General features: G+C 36.3%; 1 protein-coding gene and 1 non-coding gene across 7 annotated transcripts in view; both read right to left on the reverse strand.

The window, feature by feature from the left end:
- Positions 1-1057: 1057 nt before the first annotated feature.
- The window catches only part of LOC115217202 (thyroid receptor-interacting protein 11), a 220694-nt gene continuing 195357 nt past the window's right edge, over positions 1058-26394 (reverse strand). For 5 of the 6 annotated variants that reach the window (XM_036507380.1, XM_029786837.2, XM_036507381.1 and 2 more), the window contains 4 exons: positions 15570-15651; positions 14036-14150; positions 7476-7577; positions 1058-2914 (listed from right to left, as the gene is read on the reverse strand). In XM_036507380.1, coding sequence (XP_036363273.1) covers positions 2564-2914; positions 7476-7577; positions 14036-14150; positions 15570-15651 — 650 coding nt within the window. In that variant the 3' untranslated portion in view covers positions 1058-2563. Of the gene's footprint in view, positions 2915-7475; positions 7578-9788; positions 9882-14035; positions 14151-15569; positions 15652-26394 lie in introns of those variants that run through there. The other variant, XM_036507382.1, reaches the window with a different exon arrangement.
- LOC115217721 lies at positions 26038-26143 on the reverse strand. Its single transcript, XR_003882186.1, has one exon. It is a non-coding gene; the product is annotated as a U6 spliceosomal RNA (small nuclear RNA).

The raw sequence follows: 26394 nt of genomic DNA on the forward strand, positions 1-26394 counted from the left end.
TGGGTTGGACGGTTCAACCGGGGTCTGGGAAGCCAGAAGGCTGCACAAGGCCCAGTCTGATCTGGCAGTGTTTCTACAGCTGGATGTCCTTCCTAACGCCTATATATAATGAGGTACAGCCATGATACGAGTGGGGGGACGCTGACAAGTCCCTTGCTTTAATGGTCTCATGAAAGGCCTGGCTGGAGGCTCAACCTTCCAAATTCTTTTACAGGGACTGCTGCAATAAATGTGTGAATCTGAGAGGGGAATATGTTAAATAAAATCATAATTAACTGATCCTCCTGTATTTTCTTTTACCCTAAGCCCTAAACTTTTCAGCATGCCCGCTTGTACACAAACACAGATACACATTATATATATGCGTGTGTGTGTGTGTGTGAGAGAGAAGAATCATGCCAGAACAGATAATGGAGTTTGGTGTGGCCCCTGGCCTTACCAGCTCTGATAAAACTGCCCAACCCATGCCAGTGTGGAAAACAGACGTTAAATGGTCATGATGATGATGATGAGTTTAGCGTCCACTTTCCATGCTAGCATGGGTTGGACGGTTCAACTGGGGTCTGGGAAGCCAGAAGGCTGCACCAGGCCCAGCCTGATCTAGCAATGTTTCTACGGCAGGATGCCCTTCCTAACGCCAACCACTCCGTGAGTGTAGTGGGTGCTTCTTACGTGCCACCAACACAGGTGCCAGACGAGGCTGGAAAACGGCCATGATCGGATGGTGCTTTTTACGTGCCACCGGCACAGAGGCCAGTCAGGGCGGCGCTGGCAACGACCACATTCGGATGGTTCTCTTACGTGCCCCCAGCACTGGTATCACAGCTACAATTTCCATTGATGTTGATCGATTTCGATTTTGATTCTGATTCTCATGATAATATATATATATATTCTCATGATAATATATATATATATATATTACACACACATACACACACACAATATAACAATATACATATACATATATACACAGGTACAGGCAATTTACAAATAATACATACATTAGAAAAGAATTTAATAAAGATAAATATAAAATTAAGAAAAAAGGCAAAACCAGAGTGCAATCATGAATTTAATAATGTCTCAGATAGGCACAAGGGTACAAAGTTATTGGAAAGGAAGTGAACAGTCGACTGTATCACCCCACAGGGGCTTTGTAAAAAGTTTGTCCAAAAAAAAAACAAGAAAGATTTTATTGACTCTGGATGGACAAAAGGCAAAAATTGTTGACCCCATCGCAGCAAGATTTAAAATTCAGAACATAAAGGGACGTAACTAGATACCACAAGGCATTTTAAACCTTGGTTATACCATTTCTGCCACTCCACTACCAGCAAGAACATAACAAACAACATTAGTAATAATAATAATTATAATCATAGTAATAAAAATATAAAACAACTACAGCAATGACCATTTACTACTTTGTAGTCATGGAAACCTAGATTCGACTGATTGTATACTGGTTGATAGATTTTATATATATATATACCAGCTTTCTTCAGAACTATATACATACCTTACTTTTGCACATACACACAAACACACATATATAATTATATATACGTAAATTCATATATAATTATATCTACATACATGATATATTTGTCCATAATTTACATAACTGTATGCATATTACATATATATATATATATATATACACACACACGGTCACATGCTTATATAATTATATATACATACATGGTACATAATTATATATATGTATATATATACACACATACACACATATAGAACAACCAGTACCACTACAGGCGAAACTTATGTGGTCCTCGTACTCAGATGTAGTTGTAGTAGTATTAGTAGTAATAGGCAGTAGTAGTAGTGGTAGTAGTATCAGTGCTGGTAGTGGTAGTTGCAGCAGTAGTAGTAATAGTAGTTGTATGAACAGCCCCCAGCAACAGCAGGAAAGAAGGGTTCGTGTGGAGTGTTTTCAGAGGTCATGGTGAGAGTGCATATCTGTATGCATGTGAAAGTGCACGTGTATGTATATGTGTGCATGTGTGTGTGTGTGTGTGTGTGTGTGTGTGCATATGTGTGTAAAAGAAAATGAGAGAGAGAGAGAGAGAGAGAGAGAGAGAGATGGCGGAATAGGTGGCAGTAACAAAACCCAAAACCTCCACCGAAAACCACAACCAACAAAACCCCTATTCTATCTCTTCAATACCTCACCAGGTACTAAATATAATTGATCCCACTGTTGTGCACAAGTTTATGTCAGTGTGCATGCATGAATGAGTATGTGCATGTGTGTGTTTATGTGTGTATGTGTTTGTAGGTTTGTGTGTGTCTGTTTGTGATGTGTTTAAATAAGTGCTGTACATTTCTTTTCTGTCTGACCTAGAAACCTCCATCTGTCCTTCCATCTACCCATCTATCCACCCATCTGTCTGTCTGTCTGACTGTCTGAACCCATGTCCATCTACCCAACTGTTCTGCCACTTGGCCAAACTAGTTGACCACTGACTGCTAACCAAACAACCAAATGGTTGGTTGCTCAAGCTTGGAGAGAGAGAGAAAGAGAGAGGGGGGGAGTTGTTCGTCATGATTTCTGGGTGAGCACATCATTGAGGATGGTGGAAGACGACATTAAGCCAACCTGCGGCGGGTTTGTTTGAGAGCCGGAGGAAAGTGGCGAGAGGACGGGGAAATTTGGCGCCATGGGGGCCATCAGCAAGTGCTGTCCCTGCGTTGACAGGTGGTCGTTGATCGGGATTGGCATTGCCACATGCCGTGGTGCCGTGAACGGGTTGAAGTTACGCTCATGCGACTCCTTTTTCACCTTGCCCTTGCTGCGCACCTCTTTCTCAAGTGTCTCGGTTTTCATTCGGAGAGCTGGAGGAGGCGGTGAGGATTCTTTTTCCAGAAAGTTCACAAACAATTCTGAGAAACTCTGAAAGATAGAAAAGAAAAAAAAGAATCCAATAATATAAATAAACAAATAAATTTATAAATATATTTTAAAACAAATAAAAAAATATCAAAACAAATTATACATATATGTGTGTGTGTGTTAGTAGATGTGACTGTGTGGTAAGAAGCTTATGGTTCCTGGCTCAGTCCCATTACATGGCACCTTGGGCAAGTGTCTACTATAGTCTCAGGCTGACCAAAGCCTTGTGAGTGGATTTGGTAGATGGAAACTGAAAGAAGCCAGTTGTATATATGTGTGTGTGCATATATATATATATACACACACATATACACAGACATATACTAGCTTAAAAGCTGCCCTTCATCAGGTATCTTGGGGAAATTTTTCAAACATGGGTTCTCATTCCTAAGGTATTTTTCAATGTTGTTGTTGTTGTTGTTGTTATTATTATTATTATTCAGGAATCGAACTCGGAATCTTGGGGTTAGTAGCCTCCGCTCTTAATAATAATAATAATAATAATAATAACTACAACATCAAAAAGTATCTTAGGAACGAGAACCCAGGTTTGAAAAATTTCCCCAAGACAAATAGCCATCAAATGTAAATAATGTAACTATATATATATATATATATCTTAATATCATTATTAATACTTTATCTCTAAATTATATATATATATATATACACACACACACATCTGGGTATAGTTGTAGATACTAGTGATGTTGCATCTCATTTCTACAGATGAGTGAACCAGAGCAACATGAAATAAAGTCTTGCTCAAGAACACAACACACTGATGGTCTGGGAATCGAACTCACAATCCCACAATTGTAAGCCCAATGCTCTAACTACTGAGTCATGAACATATGAGCACACACACACATATACCTGTATGTGTGTGTGTGTGTGTAGTGTATACACTATATTACATCCACAATTTAAATCTAATGTATATTGCAGGATTTGAAGAAGAGAATGTAAGGAGCAGCAAGAAATACCACAAGGTAGTTTGATCATTGCTTTGACAATTCTGCCATTCCACAACCCTTAATGATAATATCATCTGCCTCCCCCTCCTCCACATCATCCTCTTCTGTTTCCATAAGAGATAGTGTTGGCTCAATACTTCAATACTGGCCAATCCACTTTCACTATTAATTCTACTCTGTAAGAAAGTCAGCTGTTTAACTAAATCCAATATTACATCCACCCAGATCTTTATTAACTTCTGAAAACTCCTTTAATGCAATAAACCTCTGTAGTCTAATTTTAATAATATAAATCTGAGATCAATGACAATTCTAGACTTCTCAAGGCATGTCTCATCATATTGATGAGACATGCCTCTTTTGTAACATGATATGGTACCAACTGTTAAAGTCTACACTCATTTAATTAGGGGTAGGTTACATATTTAGGATGAAAGAGTAGTGGGTGGATAAAATAGCAGTGACCAGATGAAGGAGCAGTACCCAAATGAAAGAGTAAGGGTTAGATGTAAAGGCAGTGGCTGGATGAAGGAGTAAAGATTAGATGTAGGAGCAGAGACAGGATGGAAAGTAGGGGATGAATGAAGGAGTAAGGGTTAGATGTAAAGGCAGTGACTGGATGAGTAAGGCTCAGATGTTGGTGTAGTGACGAGACGAATGAGTAGTGGGAGATTGAAGGAGCAGTAACTGAATGAAAGAGGAGATGAATGAAGGAATCTGGTAGTTGGACAGATGAAGGATCAGTGATCAAAGAAGCAGGGATCAGACAAAAGAGTATTGTCTGGATGAAGAATCACTGATCAGATGAAGGAGCAGTATCTGAATGATAAAGCAGTGGTCAGATAAAGAAGTGCCTGGTTAACTGAGCAGTGGGTGAATAAAGAAGCAACGATCAGATGAAGGCACAGTGTCCATGACCTTCAAATATCTCCACCAAGAATGGTCAAACTTCTAAGGTTGATGGTTAGTAGAACATTTCTACATCGATGACTGTTGTATGATGGGGTGGAGAAAGTTCTTGGCCTTGGGTAAAACAACAAAATACAGGAGGATTATTTATGATTTTATTCAAAATATTTCCCTCTCAGATTCACACACTTATTAAGTTTTTTTTTAGCCATGCAAAAGAAGTTGAAAGATTGGGCTTCCAACCATACCTTTCACAGGAACTTCTCAGTACCCCGTCATAAAGAACTCCTGGAAGTAGTATGTGTGTTTCCATGCATCTAGCTCATTTTGGCAGTTCAGGCTTAGTATTTTTCTCCTAATGAAGAGTGCTTCTGTAATTTTGAGACTGATGGCATCCATACCCCTTGCTAGTATCTGGGTGGGAAAATCTCTTTTATAGTATTGGCAGTGTTGAAATACCTTCTTGTGCTTTACTACCTTGTATTTTCTTTTTATATTCTTCAATTATCTTTCCTAACCGCTTCCACTGATGACATTATCCTGCTATCTTGCTATACTCCAACCATGTTGCCTGAGATACAGCAACACAGTAACTGGTATTTTACCAAACACAGAAAGATGAAAGGCAATCCTGACCCCACCAGATGCTAATGATGAAATCATTCAACTTAGCCTTTTCACTCTCTACTACAGTTGGCAATGTGTGTGGTGTGTGTGTGTGTGCATGTGTGTGCGCATGCGCGTGTGTGTGTGTGTGTGTGTGTACTGTTGCTATAAACCAATACATTAGAATTATTCAAATTAATGTATTGTTATCATTGGCCAAAAGTCACACCCCGCCTCCCAGTTGAAGGCTCATGCACTGTTGTATAATTAAATTTTTTTCCTTTGTTTTCTGTGCTGTTATATTCATTTTTATATTCCCTCTCTTCCCCACTCCCAACCCCAGATGAGAATCTTTATATTAGCAAAATAAAATATATAATAAAATATAAACAAAATAAAATAACATTAAAAAAAAAAATCTTCTTTATGTTTCCTCAGTATGGGAAAATGTTCAGAACGTTCCAAAAGGATTCAGAGGAAAAAAATATTATTCAAGAAAGAAATGCTTTTTATCATCATCTGAGTTTGGTAAAAAAAAATTTGAAATTCAATGGAGCAAGCAAAAGCATGTTCCAAATGGATGAAAAATAATAATAATAATAATAATAATAATAATAATAATATGATAATAATAATAATAATAATAATGATGATAATATAATAATAATAATAATAATAATGATAATAATAATAATAATAATAATAATAATAATAATATAATAATAATGATAATAATAATAATAATAATAATAATGAATAATAATAATAATAATAAATAATAATAATATAATAATGATAATAATAATAATATAATAATAATAATAATAATAATATAAAATAATAATAATAATAATAATATATGATAATAATAATAATACTAATAATAATAATAATGATAATATAATAATAATAATAATATTAATATTTATGATGATGGTAAAATTTCTTTAACAATGTGCTTATTGCACAATGAACAAGGGATCCAGCATTCATAGTACATCCGATTTCAATCATAATCCCATTGGAGTTTCTGAACGCTTTACCCCTAATAATAACAGTAATAATTACAAGAGCACTCAGAGAGCGCAAACCTCTGCCAAGGCAACACCAACGTCCTCTCAATGATTACCCAGAGATGATGTTTTAAAATGAGAATATCTGAAATAAACTCAGCTGCTCTCACAAACAAGAATACTAAAAATGAACCCGACCGCTCTGAAATATTAAGTAAAAAATGTGGAAAAATAATCCAGAATCTTTGTCTGGTACCGGATCGATCGCAAAATCTAATCAGTTTGTGCCAGTCATGAGACCAAACATCCCTGAAAGTTTCATCTAAATCCATCCAGTGGTTCTTGAGATATCTTGTCCTTGGACAAGCTAACAAACAAATATGACTGAAAACAACACCTCCACCTTGGTGGAGGTAATAATAATAATAATAGTTTCAAGTTTTGGCACATAACCAGCAATTTGGGGGGAGGGGTGAGTCAATAAGATCGAACCAAGGATTCAACTGGTACTTATTTCATCGACTCCGAAAGGATGAAAGGCAAGGTCAACTTTGATGGCATCTGAATCCAGAACATAAAGATGGACAGAATGCTGCTAAGCATTTTGCCTGGCATGGTAGCGATTCTGCCAGCCTACCACCTTAATTATAATAATAATAATAATAATAATAATAATAATAATAATAATAATAATAATAATAATAATAATAATAATAATAATGATGATAATAATAATAATAATAATAATAATAATAATAATAATAATAATAATAATAATAATCCTTTTTATTATAAGCACAAGGCTTGAAATTTGGTGGGAGGGGACTAGTAGATTACAGTGACCCCCAGTGATCAACTGGTACTTAATTCATGTAATCCCCTCCCCAAGCTTTCAGTCAAACTGTAACATCTCTTATTCTTCACTCACCCCAAGATGCTAGGTGTGTCCCAGCAAGTGATTTTAACAAACATGCAGATTAAAAGTAAAATAGTAATGATAGTGATAATAATAATAATAATAATAATATAATAATAATAATAATAATAATAGATTACCTTGTTGAATTTTGAAGGGCTGGGTTTGGGTGATACAGATGGAGGAATGGAACTTGTCTGGAAAAAGCCCAATACCCAGCTTTTCCTAAATGAACCCTCTGCCTGCAAGACACAAACAAAAGTACAAACAGATTATATAACCATAGGAACAATACATCTCATTGCACGAGTCACACACATATAGAAGAAAGAAATTGTTGTTTGATGTGTGAGAAATAGCAGTTAAATCCTTTCATATCACACTCTACTGTCTTGGGGGAGAAAAAAAAAAAAAAAAAACAAAACAATGTAGTCATAGATATATAAAAACTTGGAAGGGTCATGGTTGGAAAAGCTTTGATCAGAAACCTGTTTAGTCTGGATCTGGTGCTACACCCCAATTACTCACCCACAAAAGCTACAGTATTGTCATTATTAGTAAAAGTAAACTCCCTTCCTGAGTCATATAGACTCAAAATCTAGTTTGCCAGTTTCCACGGCATATATATTACCCGTCTGGGCAAGATGCTGGTCCGTTGCATGATTGCTCCTCTTTGCCAGCTGAGTGGACTGGAGCAACATGAAATGAAGTATTTCACTCAAGAGCATAATGGGTCATCTGGTCCAGGAATCGAAACCACAATCTTACAACCAAGAGTCTAATATCCTAACCACTTAGCCATGTGCCACCACAGAATCTTCTCTATCTTCATTGATATACAGTAGCATGGCTTGAACTATCAGAGACCAGACTGTGAAAACACAACAAAGATTTGAATACATAGTAATGTATCCAACAGATATTCTGTTGCTGGTTTCATTTGTTGGACTGCAGCCATGCTGGAGCACCAACTTCATGATCTTTAGTCAATTATATTGACCATAGCGTTTTTGGTATTTATTTCATTAATTGCGATTTATGAAATGGCTATGTTCATATACTTATTTACATCCTTTTAGGCAAGCCATACCGATTTACAAGTACACTTGTATACACCACACAGTAAACAAACATATGCAAGGGTATGAATGTTTGTGCATATGTTTGTGTGCATACTGCCATAAATCACACCCTCAATACCAGCTATTTTACAACAATCCATCACTCACTCTCCTCTATACCTCCTTCCAGTACTGTCACATTAAACCAACTAATATTGCCTCTTCCATTTCACTTTCAAACACCGGAGTACAATTAGCTAATAATAATAATAATAATAATAATAATAATAATAATAATAATTATTATTATTATAAATATAAGAGAAAAATAACAAAGGAACATGAACTACAGCTTGCGGCTGTTTCCATTAAAAGAGTAAGCAACATTATGTAAAGAGTGCTGCATTATACTCTCTCAGTTTCATCAGAACTAACTGAATTCCTTTATTTGGGAAAGATCTTATTTATTTATACCCATGATGCAGGTCAGCTCATACTTCATCACACTTGAACAGTTTTTAGGTCCTATATGTGTGTGTGAGGCATGGCTTAGGGATTAGGGTGTTGTACTCACAATCACAAGATTATTAGCAGTCTGTTGTGTTCTTGAGCAAAACACTTCAAAGAACTAGCATTCTGTTGAGAGGGGAATGTTGGCATACCTGCCTAGTTAGTGGGGCAGCATCATTCAAAAGCTATAACAATGCAAGAATGCAAGGAAGTGCACTGTGATCAGCAGTATATAACCATAATAATGTTCAAAATTATCTGAAATCAGGCACAATCTCAGGGAGCATTTTATGTGCAGACTCAAATATGCATCACCATATTCTGGAATCATCTGCGATTATTTCTCATTGCATTATATCATTGCATACACATTCTCATAATATATTATCCATCTTCTTTTCAATTTCATTAGTTTCACATTTTTTTCAACATTTGCTGTCACATTTTGTGCATGCTTTTTAAGCGCTCATTGTTTAAGCTCAGGTATAAGAACTTAGCACTACTAATGTTTTTGTCATTCACTGTAAAAACCGTACCTAAGCAAGCATGTTATATAAGAAAAAAAAAAGTCACTCATATAAAGAAATATTTCTTTCCATTTCACTTTGAAAATTTACAATAAGAAAGGTACAACAAGAAAAAATAAAAGCTTACTTTCCCAGTAGGCACTAAATCTCTTCATTTACTATTCAGCTTATATATCTAAGACGACATTAATTCATGACTCTCTTTAATGTGACAGTGTCATTTGGCTGCTTTTTCTAGCAGTGCAGCAGCCATGTAGAGAAACTCAAAAGTTCCAGTCAGTAATTTCTGATAAAGTTTCCACTCAATTAGTTTTTTTTTTTTTTTTTAAAGTAAAACAATAATCGATTCTTTTTCTTTGAATTTACATTTTCTTTTTTCTCTTGGAAATTAATGCTTAAAGGATATACAACCACAACTGTTTCTTTGCTCATATACATATTTCAGTGCCTGAAATGTATATATATTTTACAGTCATTGTTTCACTTTCTGAAATTTAAAACATTCACTTTCAATTTCTTATTGCTATATGAGAGGAAAACATACATGCATAGATACATTGGCTGCTAAAACAACCAAACAACACCTCAGGAGTCACAGATAAATGTTATCCTACAGATACCTGAAGACACATTTCGTTGTCAGCCAAAATGTATATACGTTACATTTATTTATGAAATTTCGAAAATGCAATTCTTTCAGTTTACATTTCTTAATGCAAAATATAAGTGGAAAAAGAAATTTTTATAAACTTGAAATAAACAGAAAAATGTATTTCAGTTGAACAAGTACCTGACTAAAATATTTCTTTAAAATTAACACCCCCACCCCCCAAAAAAAACTCAACAGAGAGAAAACATGCAGTTAAAATCTTAAGTACAGAATTCTGAAGATCAGAATAAACAAATACAGTTTAACAAGTTTATACACCATGTGAAAAATGGGTCTGTAGTAGAAGTAAATAGTGAAATTCTTACTCGTAAGGGATGTAACATTGCTCATGATTTCAAAGACCTCACTGGTTTCATTTTTAATTGAAATGTCATAGAGAAATGCACGATGAAACCGGAAAATTTTCCAAAAATTGTTGTTTTCACACTAAAAGGTGTTGATGTCATAAATGAGGAAATATCAAAAGTATTTGCAAGAGATGTAAAAGTTCTGTTTAGTCATGATCAGTGTTCAAGACAACCCTTCAGAATTCACCACACAGCACTTGAATGCATTTACTATTTCATGTTTGCCATCATACATATTAAAATTAAAAACTCCTATGTGCAATTCACCAAGCTAATAATAGCATGTGTAATGGTACACATCTAGTTGCCATTACCATGATTCAAACAAGAATCATTAAGGCGAAACTTATAACTGCAGGCCCACATCATAGAAAAAAAACTATTTATTCCAAGAGTCACACTTTCTTCAGTTGATGAAGAGTTATCATTTTCATTAATTAAGCAACAATTTTCAATAAAATTAGCTCTATGGCAACAACAGTTAATAAATCACAAGGCTAAATGTTTGAGGAGATTGCATTGTATTCGCCAAAACCAGTATTTATACATGGGCAACTACACTTTGCATTATCCAGAGGGTTTCTAGGGTTGAATATACATATATCTGAGACCCCCTTCGGTCATGACTGACCATGGGATTGCACCTAGAAAGTTACCCTTCCAGGCACAAGTCCGGGTAAGGTAGTTTATGGAAAACCAGCAGTCGCCCATGCATATCAATCTCCCCTCTCCACGCCACCAGTGTTATCCAAGGGAAAGGCAAAGGCCGATACACCCTGGCACCTGTGATGTCACAACTCATTTCTACAGCTGAGTGAACTGGAGCAACGTGAAATAAAGTGTATTGCTCAAGAACGCAACACGCAGCTCGGTCCAGAACTCGAACTCACAACCTCATGATCGTAAGCTCGACGCTCTTACCACTGAGCCATGCAACTTCACATATACACATATATTAACAACAAACACACCACAAAAATATTGTTTACAAAGAAATTCATATTTAGAAATACTTCTGACAATGGCATATTGCAGCCATACATAACAGCAAACACCATATATTTACACAGCATCAAACTTGCCATCATATACACATAAACTTACAAAATATGAAAAATTTCATTTCTTACTCATTCATTCCCACTGTTCTATTCCCACTCAATTTGCTTACATTCAGTACTTCAATTCCATTTGGTTTTACCAAAGATTAACATAAAATAACAACTTCTTAAAACAGCACAGAGTATCAAATAATGTACCATTGAAAACATAGGACCCATTTCAAGAAACTGTTTCATTCAGTTCAATATACTATATTTCATTCATTCACTTACTTTTCAATTTCTAAAATCATGTTAAGATTCATGAAAAATTACATATTACATAATAGCAACAAAATAAAAATAAATAAATGCGCCCTTTTAAAGCCAAGCCAGGCTCATGGGCCCGGTTTCCCAGTTTCTATGGCGTATGTGTTCCCCAGCTGGACGGGACGCCAGTCCATCGCAGCGTTACTCATTTTTGCCAGCTGAGTGGACTGGAGCAACGTGAAATGAAGTGTTTTGCTCAAGAACACAATGCGTCGCCCGGTCCAGGAACCAAAACCACAATCTTACGATCACGATGCTGATACCCTAAACACTAAGCCATGCGCCTCCAAAAATACCCGAAACATTTGTACCATCTGAAAACAACAACTGCAACTGGAAAGATAACAACATCAATCACACACATTTCATCATTCCTTACTACTTAATTTTCTTTTTTTATTGCCCTTCAACCAATTTAAAGATTATTCTACATCCTATATATATCCTTTCACATGACAACATTATTTCAATACACATCATCAGGGACAGTCCTGGGGACAGAATTGGAACTGCCACCATACAATAAATATACTTCATTTTTTTGTCAGTCAGTTTCACAATTCTGTTTCAAAAATTACTTTGTATTTCTTTAGAGTTCTACAAAAATTAACCATTAGCAACATAAGAATCAGAATTCAAGCTATGAGGCATGTTATTCATCAACAGCTTATAAAAACCAGAAAAGATTACAGCATCAAATTTCATATGGCTAGACTGTCTCTAATCAAAGTCATTCCAGCCTTGACCACCCAGTCTTTTTAGGTTATATCTGGGATTACATTATTCCAGGACTCCTTAGAACAATAGGTGTGATTTGGCTGCTATTTCTAACATGTTCACAAACCATGCAGAGGCACCAGTTGTCAAAAAATATCAAAAATTAATGGGAAATACATAACATATAAGAAGCTCACTGATTGGTTTCTTGAACATTAATTTATTGTGATTAATGATTTAGCTTATTTATTAAGAGTTAAGATGTTACTTCAAATACAAATAAAATAACAAACAAAAATGTACTGCAACGTAATTTACCTTAACCATAATCAGTTTTTTACTAAAAAAATATGCACTCTAGGAATATATAATACAAGGAGATTGACACAAGACACTATCTTAACCCTTCCGTTACTGTATTTATGTATTTATTTTGAAATGCTCTGTGTTTCTTTCAATTACTTTAAATATTACAAAGAATTTAGTAAAATAACTTGGTTATCATTAAACTAGTGTTAGGAACATAAATTGTGACTAAGGTTTGGTGGAAGATTTTAATTCAAAACTTATAGAAACAAGACATTTGTATTGAGAGCCAGGGCTGGTTTCAGCCAGGTTGGTAATGAAAGGGTTAAAGATAGTGTATTCCTATTAGTATTATGTGCGTTTATGTATGTGTAGATATATGCTTGTATGTATATTAGTTCAATAAGATCCTGTAGATTGTGGTCAAAAGATTGTTAGCATCTAACATAAGTATATAGGTATGGCTTGTATAGAACTCTTGAAAGAAAAAGAAAATAATTGATCAACAGAATTTATTAATCAATATATCAAATACTCTTCATCTCATATTAGAATTAATGAACTAATTTTGATTAGATGACAAATGCTACACAGCTCCAGATACAACAGCATCTTATGGTGCAAAGTATGCAGTAAATAAACAAATGAAGTAAAAAAATGGATAAGTGCAGTTCAGTTAAGTACAAGCCATATTTCTGAGACAGAAAAAAGCCACATCATGAGTATTATGAATGTAATTACTTTATAATCCATGATGTAATCTACTTTGGCATCAAGTACAAACCACTAGGCAAAACAAATTTACATTTGCAACCAGATGGTTCTTGATTTGATACCTCTTAGCTGCTCTTGAGTAAGTATCTTCTAACATAGCCTCAGGATGACCTGTTTTTGTTGTGAGTAGTAGTTAGAAACTGTGTGGCAACAAGGTGGATGTATGCATGTGTGTGCATGCTAGTATCAGAGTGTGTGTGTGGTGGTGGTGGGGGGGGGGTAACAAAAATTGCCTTGGGATATTTAGCTCTGTGTGACTTATACCCCTTTATGCCAAGGATGGCTTTCTTTCATTATGCGATTTTTTTAAAAAATTTTACAAATTGACTAAAATCTCTTGAAGGAGGTGCCCCAGCATGGCCACGGCTGAACAACTGACGTCATTGGAAGAGTGGAAAGAAAAATAATAGATAAATACCTTTGAGAAATCTTCAGGAGAAAATTCTAGAATGCCACCAATAAGCCTTAAGACATCACCCTTCTTTGTTTGTGATGTGCTCAGGTAATTAATGATAAGGTTTTTCATTACAAGTCTGGAAGAGAAAGAGAGAGCGTAAAGATAAAAAATGGAATTCGAAAAAAATCATCAGAGACACTTCAGAATAGAATATTGAACAAGACACAATATAAATTTGTAATAGCATTGTTTTAATATTTGATCATTGATGTAAAGTCATTGTATTTAAGATAATGTAGATGTAAAATGCAGTGTTTATGGTATACTCTGGTCTATACTCAAGGTATTGGTTATGAAACAGGTGTAGAAATACTTTTGTAACAAAAAAAAAAAAAGGAGCTCTTCGCATGATGTACACCATTACTGAGATAATCAGAAGCAAGAGAATGAAATGGTTCAACAGTGTCATAGGAACTCTACGTAACACTGGAGCTCTGTCAAGACCTCCCAAAGCCTCAGACTACACTGGATACATGTGAATCTATAACTCCCATGTGTGTATGTATGTATGTGTGTGTGTGTGTGTATATATATATATATGCATATACATACACACACATACACATATATATGGAAACATTATCAACCACATATACTTAATATGTATGTTTCGTGTATTTGCCAGCATGCAGCTATTGGCATAGTGGCAAATACTCTCTCAAAGCACCTTAGTCATGGATAACTCACCCTCAATCCCATCTAAGAGTGATGGACACTGATGTTTCACCATTCTTGTGGCTTATCAACATCGCGTACCCAGCAGAATCAGAGATGAACTACCTCACATGTCCACAACTTACATGCTCATGGTATGCAAACCATATGCAGGTATGTCCAGACAATGCGTATCATCATCATCATCATCGTTTAATGTCCGTTCTCCATGCTAGCATGGGTTGGATGGTTCGACCGGGGATCTGGGAAGCCAGAAGGCTGCACCAGGCTCCAGTCTTATCTGGCAATGTTTCTACAGCTGGATGCCCTTCCTAACGCCAACCACTCCGTGAGTGTAGTGGGTATGTAAGAGTAAGTTCAAATATGAAGTAGGAGCAACACTAGTGTTGTTGTTTTCCAATATTTTAAATTCGGGTTTGTCTCCGTTAACAGGGGTGGCCGGATCTACCTGTCTTACAGCAACCGCTTTTACACCGTCTCATCTGGCTTTGGGTATCCTCCCTCCTCAAGCCGATCCTCCAATCTCCTCCACATTTTCTTTGACCTCGCTTTCGAGCTTCATTCACTTTAAACTCAAGCACTCTCCTCAGAACATGATCCTCATCCTGCCTCAACATGTCCATACCACCACATTCCATTCGCTCTTCCACCAATTCTTCCAATCCAAGCATCTCCATCAAGTCCTCAGCCCACCTTTTATGCAATAGCAGGAGCAACACTAGTGTAATAAACATTATCAACCACATATAACAGGATTGATTTCTTCTTGGGATTTACTGCATGGAAGATTGAATGAACTATGGTAGCTGTTAATACTTACTTATCGACAAATGCTTCAGAATCAAATTTCAGCCGATGGATCTCTTGATCAGCCTCTTTCAGAAGTTTTTCTTTCTCCTCAACTGTAAAATAGTAAAGAAACACAGAGATAGACAGAGAGAGAGAGAGGGAGAGAGAAAGAGAGATAGTGAGAGAGCCACACACAGATAGATTGCTCAGAAAATATTTTTAGATAAGGTTCATCTAAAGAGATTAGGAAAGGAAAGAGGGAAGAGAGAGAAACAAAACAGGATTAAAAAAATGTGAGAAAAATATAAAGCAACTTTTAATGGGTTAAATTTGTCCGAACCATGACTGAGTTTACAAAGCCTCAATCCCACCTGTTAAAAGAACTCGATGTCACAGATTTCTGAAGAGAAAACACTTTTTGTCACTTTTTCCATGCTGTGTGTAAATCAGTGGTTGATAAGAGCTCAATGTTCAGCCTGTATTGTGGTGGTCTACTACAAGTACAAGAACTAATGAGGTCTCTATTAAAATCAATGCTAGCCATGGAGGATACAGAATAGTTAGCTTGAGCACTATTATGTCGGAAGAGGTGACAAGCTGAGAGAATTGTCAGCATGCTGAACAAAATGCTCAGTGCCATTTCATCTATCTTTATGTTCTGAGCTCAGAGTCCACCGAGGTTGACGTTGCCTGGCATCTTTTTGAGATTGATGGAGTAAGTACTAGTAAATTATTGGCGACCTCCTGCCTACAAAATTTCAGGCCTTGTTCCTATAGTAGAAAGGATTATTATGATTACTAGCTGGCCCTGTGCCATCAAAAATGACAGTTAATTATAGTATTTTATATATAAATATGGATGGAAAATCAAATTAATACACTTGTCAATGTTCACATACATTCACATACTTCCCTTGTACACACATACACACGGACACGGAGTTGAAACGCTGTTTGATTTTTCTTTTCAGCATTGAATGTTCACCATCCCACCACCCCTTCCTTCCTTATTTATTTATCACCCCTTCCTAACACATTCATATGTTGTGACGGAGAAAAAACACAAGAGTATTATTATAGTAGATTATTAAGGCAGTGGGCTAGCAAAGCTGTTGGCATGTAGGACAAAATGCTTGGCAGCATTTCTCCTGGCTTTATTTTCTGAATTCATACACCACCAAGGTTGAGTTTGTTGTTCATCCTTTTTGGGTCAATAAAATAAATACCAGTCAAGTACAGGGGCCAATGTAATTGACTTCCCCTTCCTTCAAAAACTACTGGCCCTGTACCAAAATTTGAAACCACTATTAGGTACGGCGGGCCCTGCTGCTGTAAGGACAGCAACCATACCAACTTTTATTAAGTATGGTCTCACATCTATTAAGTCAGTGAATTGGCAGAATTGTTAGTGTCGGATTGAATACCTTGTGGTATTTGTTCTGACTGTTTTCTGTGTTCAAATTCCATTGAGGTCAATTCTAACTTTCATCCTTTTCAGTAGAGATGAGATTAATAAAAACAATTTCAATCCAGAAGGATGAATTAGCAGAAATGGTAGAGGGTAGAGCAGTATTTGATTCAGTATTTTATGTTCTAATAGTAATGCCTGCAACAACATACAATTATATCAGCCCAAGGCAGCAGCCTTTCTTTCGGACAGAGATCATTGGTATGGAGCAACTGTTTGCATTCCTCAAAGAAATCTTGTTCTGGCTGCCGTATAGATGCACAGAAAAATGGCGGCAAGCTGGTGGAAACGTTAGCACGCCGAGCGAAGAGCTTAGCGGTATTTCGCCTGCTGTTATGTTCAGAGTTCAAATTCCGCTGAGGTTGACTTTGCCCTTCATCCTTTCGGGGTCGATAAATTAAGTACCAGTTACGCACTGGAGTCGATGTAATCGACTTAATCCCTTTGTCTGTCCTTGTTTGTCCCCTCTATGTTTATCCCCTTGTGGGTAATAAAGAAATAAGAAAAATGGCCAAGATTGACCAATGAAGACCCTACAATATATATCTATAGAGGTTGCAACCATGGCTAGTGTTAGGGCAATAACTTGAAACAAAGGCAGAACAGTTATAATCAAGGTATTTTATTACATTAGTAATCATGGTTTATCTCAGAATGGTAAAAGTTGTTGAGATGACGGCTGTTTTTGTTTTGTTGTAATAGCACCCTCTTACTTAGACACAACACCTCAAATTTAGGAGGAAGCGGAATACAGATGGCTATATCAACCCCTAATACTTTGTTTCAGCTTCTCTGGAAGGATGGAAAGCAAAACTGACCTTGGGGAAATTTTGAACACAAAATAAAAGGAGTTGAAGCTAAATACTGTAGGATATTAAATTTATCCCATCACTTCTGTATTCCCACTGGTTTAATATTTGATCGAATGAAGTAAGATGAAAGATAAGCAGGATTTGAACTCAGAACTGTAGCTAAAATACCATAGGGATTTTACCTATGCTCAAATGCCTGCTACCACTACCACCACCAGTCTATATTATGATGGTAGTAACAATCACTTTCTGTTATGCTAGTAACTAAAGTGTCTGTTTAAAACCAGTAAACTGTTGAGATGGTAACTTGCTTCCATATTGCAATGGTAGTAACCCATGTTAGCCCTGATCAAAGCAGATCCATAATCAAAGGCATTCTAACCATGATCAACTCATGTTTTTTTGCTTCAGATACAGTATATCTAAGCCCACATTATCCCTTGTGTCATTCCCTTTTTAACATAGTAACGTGCGAAATGAAGGAGATTGGCTACTATTTCTAGCAAGTTGTGTGGCAATGTAGGAGTTTCCTTGCCAAGGTAGCAACTATCTTCTTGTTTATCTCAGGATGATAAAATCTACCATGATGAAAAGCCTTGATCTGTATTATAATATTCACATAAATGTATATTATGATTGTAGCAACCATTATATTTTTGTTGGTGCAGTAACCAGTGGACCCCCTTTGGTCATGAATAACCATGGAATTGCACCTACAAGGTACAAGTACCTTCCGAGGTACAAGTCTGGGCAAGGTTGTTTTTATGGAAGACCAGCTGTCACTCATGGATACCAGCCTCCTCTCTCCATACCAGTGATGTTATCCAAGGGGAAGGCAAAGGCTGATATAGCTTGGCACTAGTGACATCGCAACTCATTTCTACAGCTGAGTGAACTGGAGTAACGTGAAAGATAAAGTGTCTTGCTCAAGAACACAACATGGAGCCTGGTCTAGGAATCAAACCCATTACCTCATGTGCAGTAACTAGTCTAGCAAAATTCAGTAAAACAGTAAAAGCTGTCCAAATGTTACCTTCAATCTATTTTAGAATGGTAACATGATTTATTTTGTCATGCAATAAATTAACCATTACTTCTTATTAGGATGGTAATCAATCTCTACTGGAATGTCAAACTGATGGTGATAAATATGATTCAAAATCAGCAGTAACCACCAATCTACATTAATTAAGACACTGACATCAATAAATTAATAAGGTTATTTATTCCCTAATGAGTCCCCAAACAGAAATGAAACTAATCAGGAAATCCCAAAATTTTTCTATCTACAGTGAGAGATAATAAAAAGCATTTATTTTTTTTACTTGTTTCAGCCATTTGACTGCGGCCAAGCTGGAGCACTGCCTTTAGTCAAATAAATTGACCCCAGGACTTATCCTTTGTAAGCCTACTACTTATTCTATCAGTCTCTTTTGCCAAACTGCTAAGTTATGGGGACGTAGACACACCAGCATTGGTTGTCAAGTCTTGTTGAGTGACAAACATATACACACACATACATATGTACATACGTATGTATACATACATACAATGGGTTTCTTTCAGTTTCTGTCTACCAAATCCACTCACAAGGCTTTGGTTGGCCTGAGGCTGTAGAAGACACTCACCCAAGGTGCCACACAGTGGGACTGAACCTGGAACCATGTGGTTGGTAAGCAAGCTACTTACCACACAGCCACTCCTGTGCCTATTTGTTTGCATTTAAAATTTCACTGACATCAGTGTCTATTAAAATGTTATCAATTAAAAGTGGTTAAATTAAAAGGCTGGAGTGATTGGAATGAGCTGGGTGTATGTCCCATTACCCAAGACGGTTCCCTTCCTCTCATCAACCCTACTGTGACTACTCTTGTTAAAAATTCTACTCTTCCAGCACAGAAGCTTTCTAGAATCAGTTTATACCAACTAGAAAGCCTAAACATAGCCATTTGATATGCTAAAACAACAGTCAACTCTTCCTCAAATTATACCCAACTTAAAATAAGAACACATTGAATAGTGTTGTCCATATTACACTATGCCTGATCAACAACAATGGGTGGATATGGCCAGAATACCTTTGATCTGCTGTTTCAGGGACTGATTCAGTAGCTCAATAACATTTTGGAATCCCTCACTGATCATGTTATTTTTTTTTTTTGAGGATGTTGATCTTACTATAGTCAAACAGAACACTGACTTACATCAACTTCACCAATCTTAGAAAACCTACAAAGATCATGGTTTGCACAAACCTATGTCTGATAATCTAATTAAACAAACATCTCAAATTCAAATTCTAACAGGCTCAATTTTATTTTTTATACACCTGGGTTCACCTCAACACACTAGACTTGTTACCCCTAAAATTGTGTACCTTATATATATATATATCTTTTATACTTGTTTCAGTCATTCAACTGTGGCCATGCTGGAGCACCGCCTTTAGTCGAGCAAATCGACTCCAGGACTTATTCTATAGGTCTCTTTTGCCAAACTGCTAAGCTACGGGGATGTAAACACACCACCATTGCTTGTCAAGCGATGTTAGGGAGACAAACACAGACGCAAACGTACATATATATATATATATATACAACAAGCTTCTTTCAGTTTCTGTCTACCAAATCCACTCACAAGGCTTTGGTCGGCCCTAGGCTATAGTAGAAGATACTTGCCCAAGGTGCCACGCAGTGGGACTGAACCCGGAACCATGTGGTTGGTAAGCAAGCTACTTACCACACACCCACTCCTGCGCCTTTTCTTGAGGCTTAGGCTTCATAAGGCCAATTAGCTGATTAGCTGGCTTACATGGTGTACAAGTGACTGAGATCACAACATGGACCCAAAATGGAAAGCTAGTCCAATGCAGGATTCAATAGCATAAATTTTTGAGGAGAGAGGACAAACTGATTACATCAACCTCAGTGGTTGCCAGGTACAGCTAAATTAAAATGACCTAAGGAGAAACTGCACCAACTGCAGCAGCATCAATGTTTCTTTAACTGACACTCTGTCAGTCACAACAAAGTATCTTCCAATTGATCCAATCAACAGAACAGTCTGCTTGTGAAGTTAACATGCAAGTGGCTGAGTACTCCACAGACATGCATACACTTAATGTAATTCTCAGAGAGATTCAGTGTGACAGAGAATGTGACAAGGCTGGACCTTTGAATTACAGGTACAATTCATTTTTGCCAGGTGAGCGAACTGGAGCAATGTGAAATAAAGTGTTTTTCACAAGGACAAAAAGCGTCACAGGGAATCAAACTCAAAACTTTGCAATCGTAAACTGAATACTCTAACCATTAAGCTATGCACCTTCACAACAATGTTTCTAATTTGCCAATAAATGAAACTGTTATAAACTTGAATTTTAACCACCGCATGATGGATAATTTTGGAAATATATTTTTGCAAATGCAATAACTAATATTACAGGGACACAGTAATTTTACTTCATTCAAATTTCAAGGTGGTTATACAAAATAATAAAATGAAAACTAATATCTAACAAAAATATTTATTCAATTTTAAATTAAAAAAAAATTTTTATTTGTAATAAATATGTTATCAATAGCAAAAATACTGTTTAGCTATCAATGAATTACATACATAAGATTACTCAATATTACCAAAGTCGCAAAAGTATATTTCTGTCATTAGTAAATAAGTAACCAAGGGAGATAAATCTAATACAATCAGAGTTATCCCTCTTGGAAGGGACAGACAAACAGAGAGATGTAGATACATACAATAGGTAGGTTTCAATAAGACACTGCAAGAGTTGAATTAGAGGGAGAAATAAGCACCCAACTGACTAAAAGCTAGAATCCAGATTCAACTCCAGCCTGTAGCTATTTCATGTATACCATTAATGACCAAAAACCTACTGTTTCTCCAGTCCCTGAGACCAAAAACCTCCTGTTTCTCCATTCCCTGAGACCAAAAAAACCTACTGTTTCTCTATTCCCTGAGACTAGATCAAGCATTCATAGATCTATCCAATTACAAAAGAGCATATTAAACTGCACATGATGTATTACAATATAATCTATAACAGCAAGGCTGTAGACAAAAATGCCTTGCCATATATACTAATGACCTACCACATTCTGATTACAAATTCCACCAAATCAATTTTACTTTACTAACTCAGGTGGAGGGCATGGTATGAAAAGCAAAGTACTAGTCAAGCATCAGGGTCAATTTGGCTAACCACTGCTCCCTTTTTCTGGCATTATATCTATTTAAAAAATTAATATTATTGAAGACATTGTGTGTGTTGAAGATTTGTGCTGTCTATCAAGTCACAACAAGGAACCTCTGACAGACAGCACTTTATGCAGTATGCATGCAGTTCCAAGTAAAACCGATTTTTGCGATACACCTGTCATTAAGGCAGTAAACTGGCAGAATCATTAGTATATCAAACAAAATACTTTGCAGTATTTTTCCCACTTTTTTACATTCTAAGGTTCAAATCCTGCCATGGTTAACTTTACCTTTCATCCTTTCAGGGGTTGATAAAATAAAGTACCAGTCAAGTACTGAACTGACACACAGGCTGTAGTCTGAGTGTAAGGCTGAACATTACAACATTGGTCTGGTACCTCTGACAGCTGGGTAAAATGTTCTGCCTGCAGACACTACGATCTGTAATGCATTTGAATAAAAGAGGTACAAAGAAGCAGTTCTATAAGTTATCCACTCAGCTAACCTCCTTCTACCTACAGCTGTTGCTCTTTAAACACCATATCTATATCGAATCGATCATTGAGTGTAGCTAGGACAATATCTTCCAGCAGCTTATGTTCTTAACTAAAACAAACCTAAGACTTTGTTATCCTTTGTAAATTTGATGAGTAACTTGAAGGAAAGTTGGTTGTTGCCTCTTGCAGGCCAAGCATGTACAGGTTCCCTCATTGGTTTGAATGAACCATATGGTAACTTTGTTTTGTATTAAGTCAATAACCACACTCTATACTAGGTTAGAAATGCTGTCCACAGAGAATGGATAATCTTAATTATAGGCTATGCGCTCCCCCAGATCACTGACAGAGTTTGAGATTTCCAATCAATCTAAGTTCATGACTCACCCAGATTGCTCTGAGAAATTTAAAAGGCAAACTTCATTTTGAAGAAGTCCCAAGTGCTACTACATATCTTAACATTAAACACCACAGAGGAGGCAATTCCAAGCAACTCCCATCCTGCTCTTGAAAATGGTCTATCGTAAATAACATTTTCAGGAGATTCAGTACCTATTCTTGTCTGACAACTTAGTGAAGGAGAATAAAGAATAAACATTCAAACACATACAAATGCACAATGAAACATTAGCAGTGAAGGTCTTTGAGATAGAAGTGAGTGATAATACAACACCCTACACATTAAAGTCATCAAGGATCTGTGCTTCACTTGTTATTTACCCATACAATCAGAGACAAATATTTAAGTTAGATTTTCAACTATCATGTGATCTTGTGATACCAGAAATTCTCATATCCTTGGTATTTATTTATTTCTTATTCTTATCTAAATATCTTTAGAGGAATTGGTTGGTTAAATAAAAAAAAATATTTGCTTAAATTGATGGTTCTAGACTTATATTTATATGTCTCTTCTTAAAAGCCAAAACTTTGTCAACTGAAAAGGAAAAGTGTAACAATTTTTCATGGATCCATCCATAAACACCCATTAATATCCATTACTTCATGTTTCTATACATGTGTCATTGTAACAGCTTATCCTACATGTTAGTCACCATTATATTTCTATATGTGGATCAACAGTGGCAGCTATCCTACATGCTTACTTCATTCATGTTTTTAGGTAACTGTTTGCCCTACATGTTCCCCTTGCAACCAGACAGTGTTTCCACAGTTTCTCTTACATGTTCCTTCTAACATGTCTGTTCACAGATCTTCTAACATGTCTGTTCACAACATCTTTCCAGTTCTATGTTAACAATGCTTAACTCCATATTATATCTACCATGCTTCATGAAGCATTGTATCTAAACTACACTTGTCCTTTTACAATACTTTAGCCTTCAACACCTCTCATAAAACCATCACTCCCACCCTCAAATACACTCCTAATCAGATGTGAGAGCTTTTTCCAGTTACTTTTGTTTTTACTTGGCAATCTCACTATTGGCAGTGGCATGAAAAAGCACCTAGTACACACTGTAAAGTGGTTGGTGTTAGGAAGGGTTCCAGCCATAGAAACCCTGCCAAAGCTAACACTGGGGACTTACGCAGCCCTGTAGCTGTTGAACTGTCCATTTCATGCCAGTATGGAAAACAGGCATGAGATGATGATGATGATAGTTTCTTGCTAACAAACCTGGTTCAACAGCAACAGCTCTTTCTACATCTTTGTTACAGACAACAGCCAACTCTATATATTTATGCACGAAATAATCATGTTACCAGGCGTATGTTAGCAATAGCTAGTCCTTCCTGTTTGTCCAGTGCCCTTCATGTTTCTAGATACACATAAACAACAACTGCTTTCAATCACATGTTTGCCCCCCTAAGCTATTTGCCTCGTCAATAGTTATGCCTACATGTTCTACAACTCTTCATGCTTTTAGACAAGGGTCAATAACAGCTCCCTGAACATTTTAAAAAATTTTCTTAAGTTAGCCAACAGAAAGGGGGCACTTCCCACAATCTAGACAGGCCCTCAAAGGCTGCTGAAATTTAATCAGCTGACATTCAGCAGAAAAAAAAAAATCCTTAAACTGAGGTCTATAAGGAAAACATTGGTAAGAGAGGAAAGGAAATTTCAAAATCTGAAGATCCTAAGAAGAAAGAACTGAGGTGGTGGAAGAAGAGAGGCACGTGTGTCAAGTGAGCTTGGGTGGAGGTGGTATGTAATTTGTATCTTAGTGATTCAAATATATGTAATACACGTTTATTATTAGAGTTTGGCACCCAATCAGACCTCCCAATCCAGCAAACCCATGATCAGAAGGGTTCAAGCCATAATGTTCCCATCTTTCCTCTACATGCACATTAACAAGCATGTTGCCTTTTTTTTAAGATGGTGTGATTTGAGTGGTGGTGAATTTCACTGCAGTTTCTAGCAGGTTGAATGGAGTCTACTTAAAAATTATTTTGTGGAGCTCTCTCAGAAACATCAGCTCACTCCAGATGTATAATATCAATAACCCTTTCTACTATAGGCACAAAGCCAGAAATTTGCGGGAGGGTGGACTAGTCGATTTCATTGACTCCAGTGTTTCACTGGTACTTAATTTACAGACCCTGAAAGGCAAAGTTGACCTCGTCAGAATTTGAACTTAGAATGTAAAGACAGACGGAATGCCACTAAGCATTTTGCCTGGCATGCAACAATTCTGCCAGGTCATCACCTTAATAATAATAATAATAATAATAATAATAATAATAATAATAATAATAATTATGATAATAATAATAATAATAATAATAATAATAATAATAATAATAATTATGATGATGATGATAATAATAATAATAATAATAATAATAATAATAATAATAATAATTCTTTCAAATTTAGGGAAAAGGCCACTAAACTGAGAGGGAAAGGTAAGTCAACTACATCAAGACCATTACTCACCTGGCACTTATTTTATCGACCCCAAAAAGATGAAAGGCAAAGGCAACCTCAGTGGTACGTGAACTCAGAATGTAAAGAACCAGATAAGATCCTAGTGAACATTTTCTCCAAGCATTAATAGTTCTGCCAACTTACAGCCTAAATAATATTAATATTTCTAACATAGACACAAGGCTAGCAATTGTGAGAAAAGGGGGCTAGTTGGTGACATTAATACCAGTATTTATTTGACGGGTACTCAATCTCATTCAGAGATTTAATATAGCTTATTTCTACTTTATTTTTATTACGTCATGTACATATGTGTCTATATGTATATATGAGAGTGTGGATGAATGTTTATTTCAGTGGTTTAATACTGACGCCATGTGGGTGGTAATGATAGTGTTTACATGCTAGGTAAACAATACAGCCACTAGGCTTCCACACAGTTTCCATCTACCAAGTTCCCTCACAAGGCATTGGTCAGCCAGGAGATATAGTAGAAGGCACTTGCCCAAGGTGTCACACAGTGGGACTGAACTATACAGTGGGACTAAACATGGAACTGTGAAGTTGCAAAGCAAGCATCATAACCACAATCATGGCTGGGCCTAGACAAAAAGAATATGGAATGCTTCACAAATTAGCATGTCATCATTCTGCAGGGGCCAAACCTTCCCTGTATTGTTCCAGTTTTAATATATGCACAGCTGAAGCAATATGTTCAAGATAAAAAAAGAACAAAACATAAAACAAACATAAAATATTGACAAAAAATAAAAAGAAGCATATGGGTTAGAAAAAGCAAAGAAAAACAGAAGACGTGGATTGCAAGTTATATTTAATTTTTAGCTGAAAGGAAAGCATGCATGGGTTAAAAATGCTCTTCTCTCTCAACCTCTTTCTCTCTCTCTCTCTCCATTTGCAGTTCTGGAATCTTATTCCAGACAGCTGGGCGAGTTAGTGGAAGAGGGCAA

The sequence above is a fragment of the Octopus sinensis genome, linkage group LG11 (genome assembly GCF_006345805.1).
Source record: "Octopus sinensis linkage group LG11, ASM634580v1, whole genome shotgun sequence".
Lineage (NCBI taxonomy): Eukaryota > Metazoa > Mollusca > Cephalopoda > Octopoda > Octopodidae > Octopus > Octopus sinensis.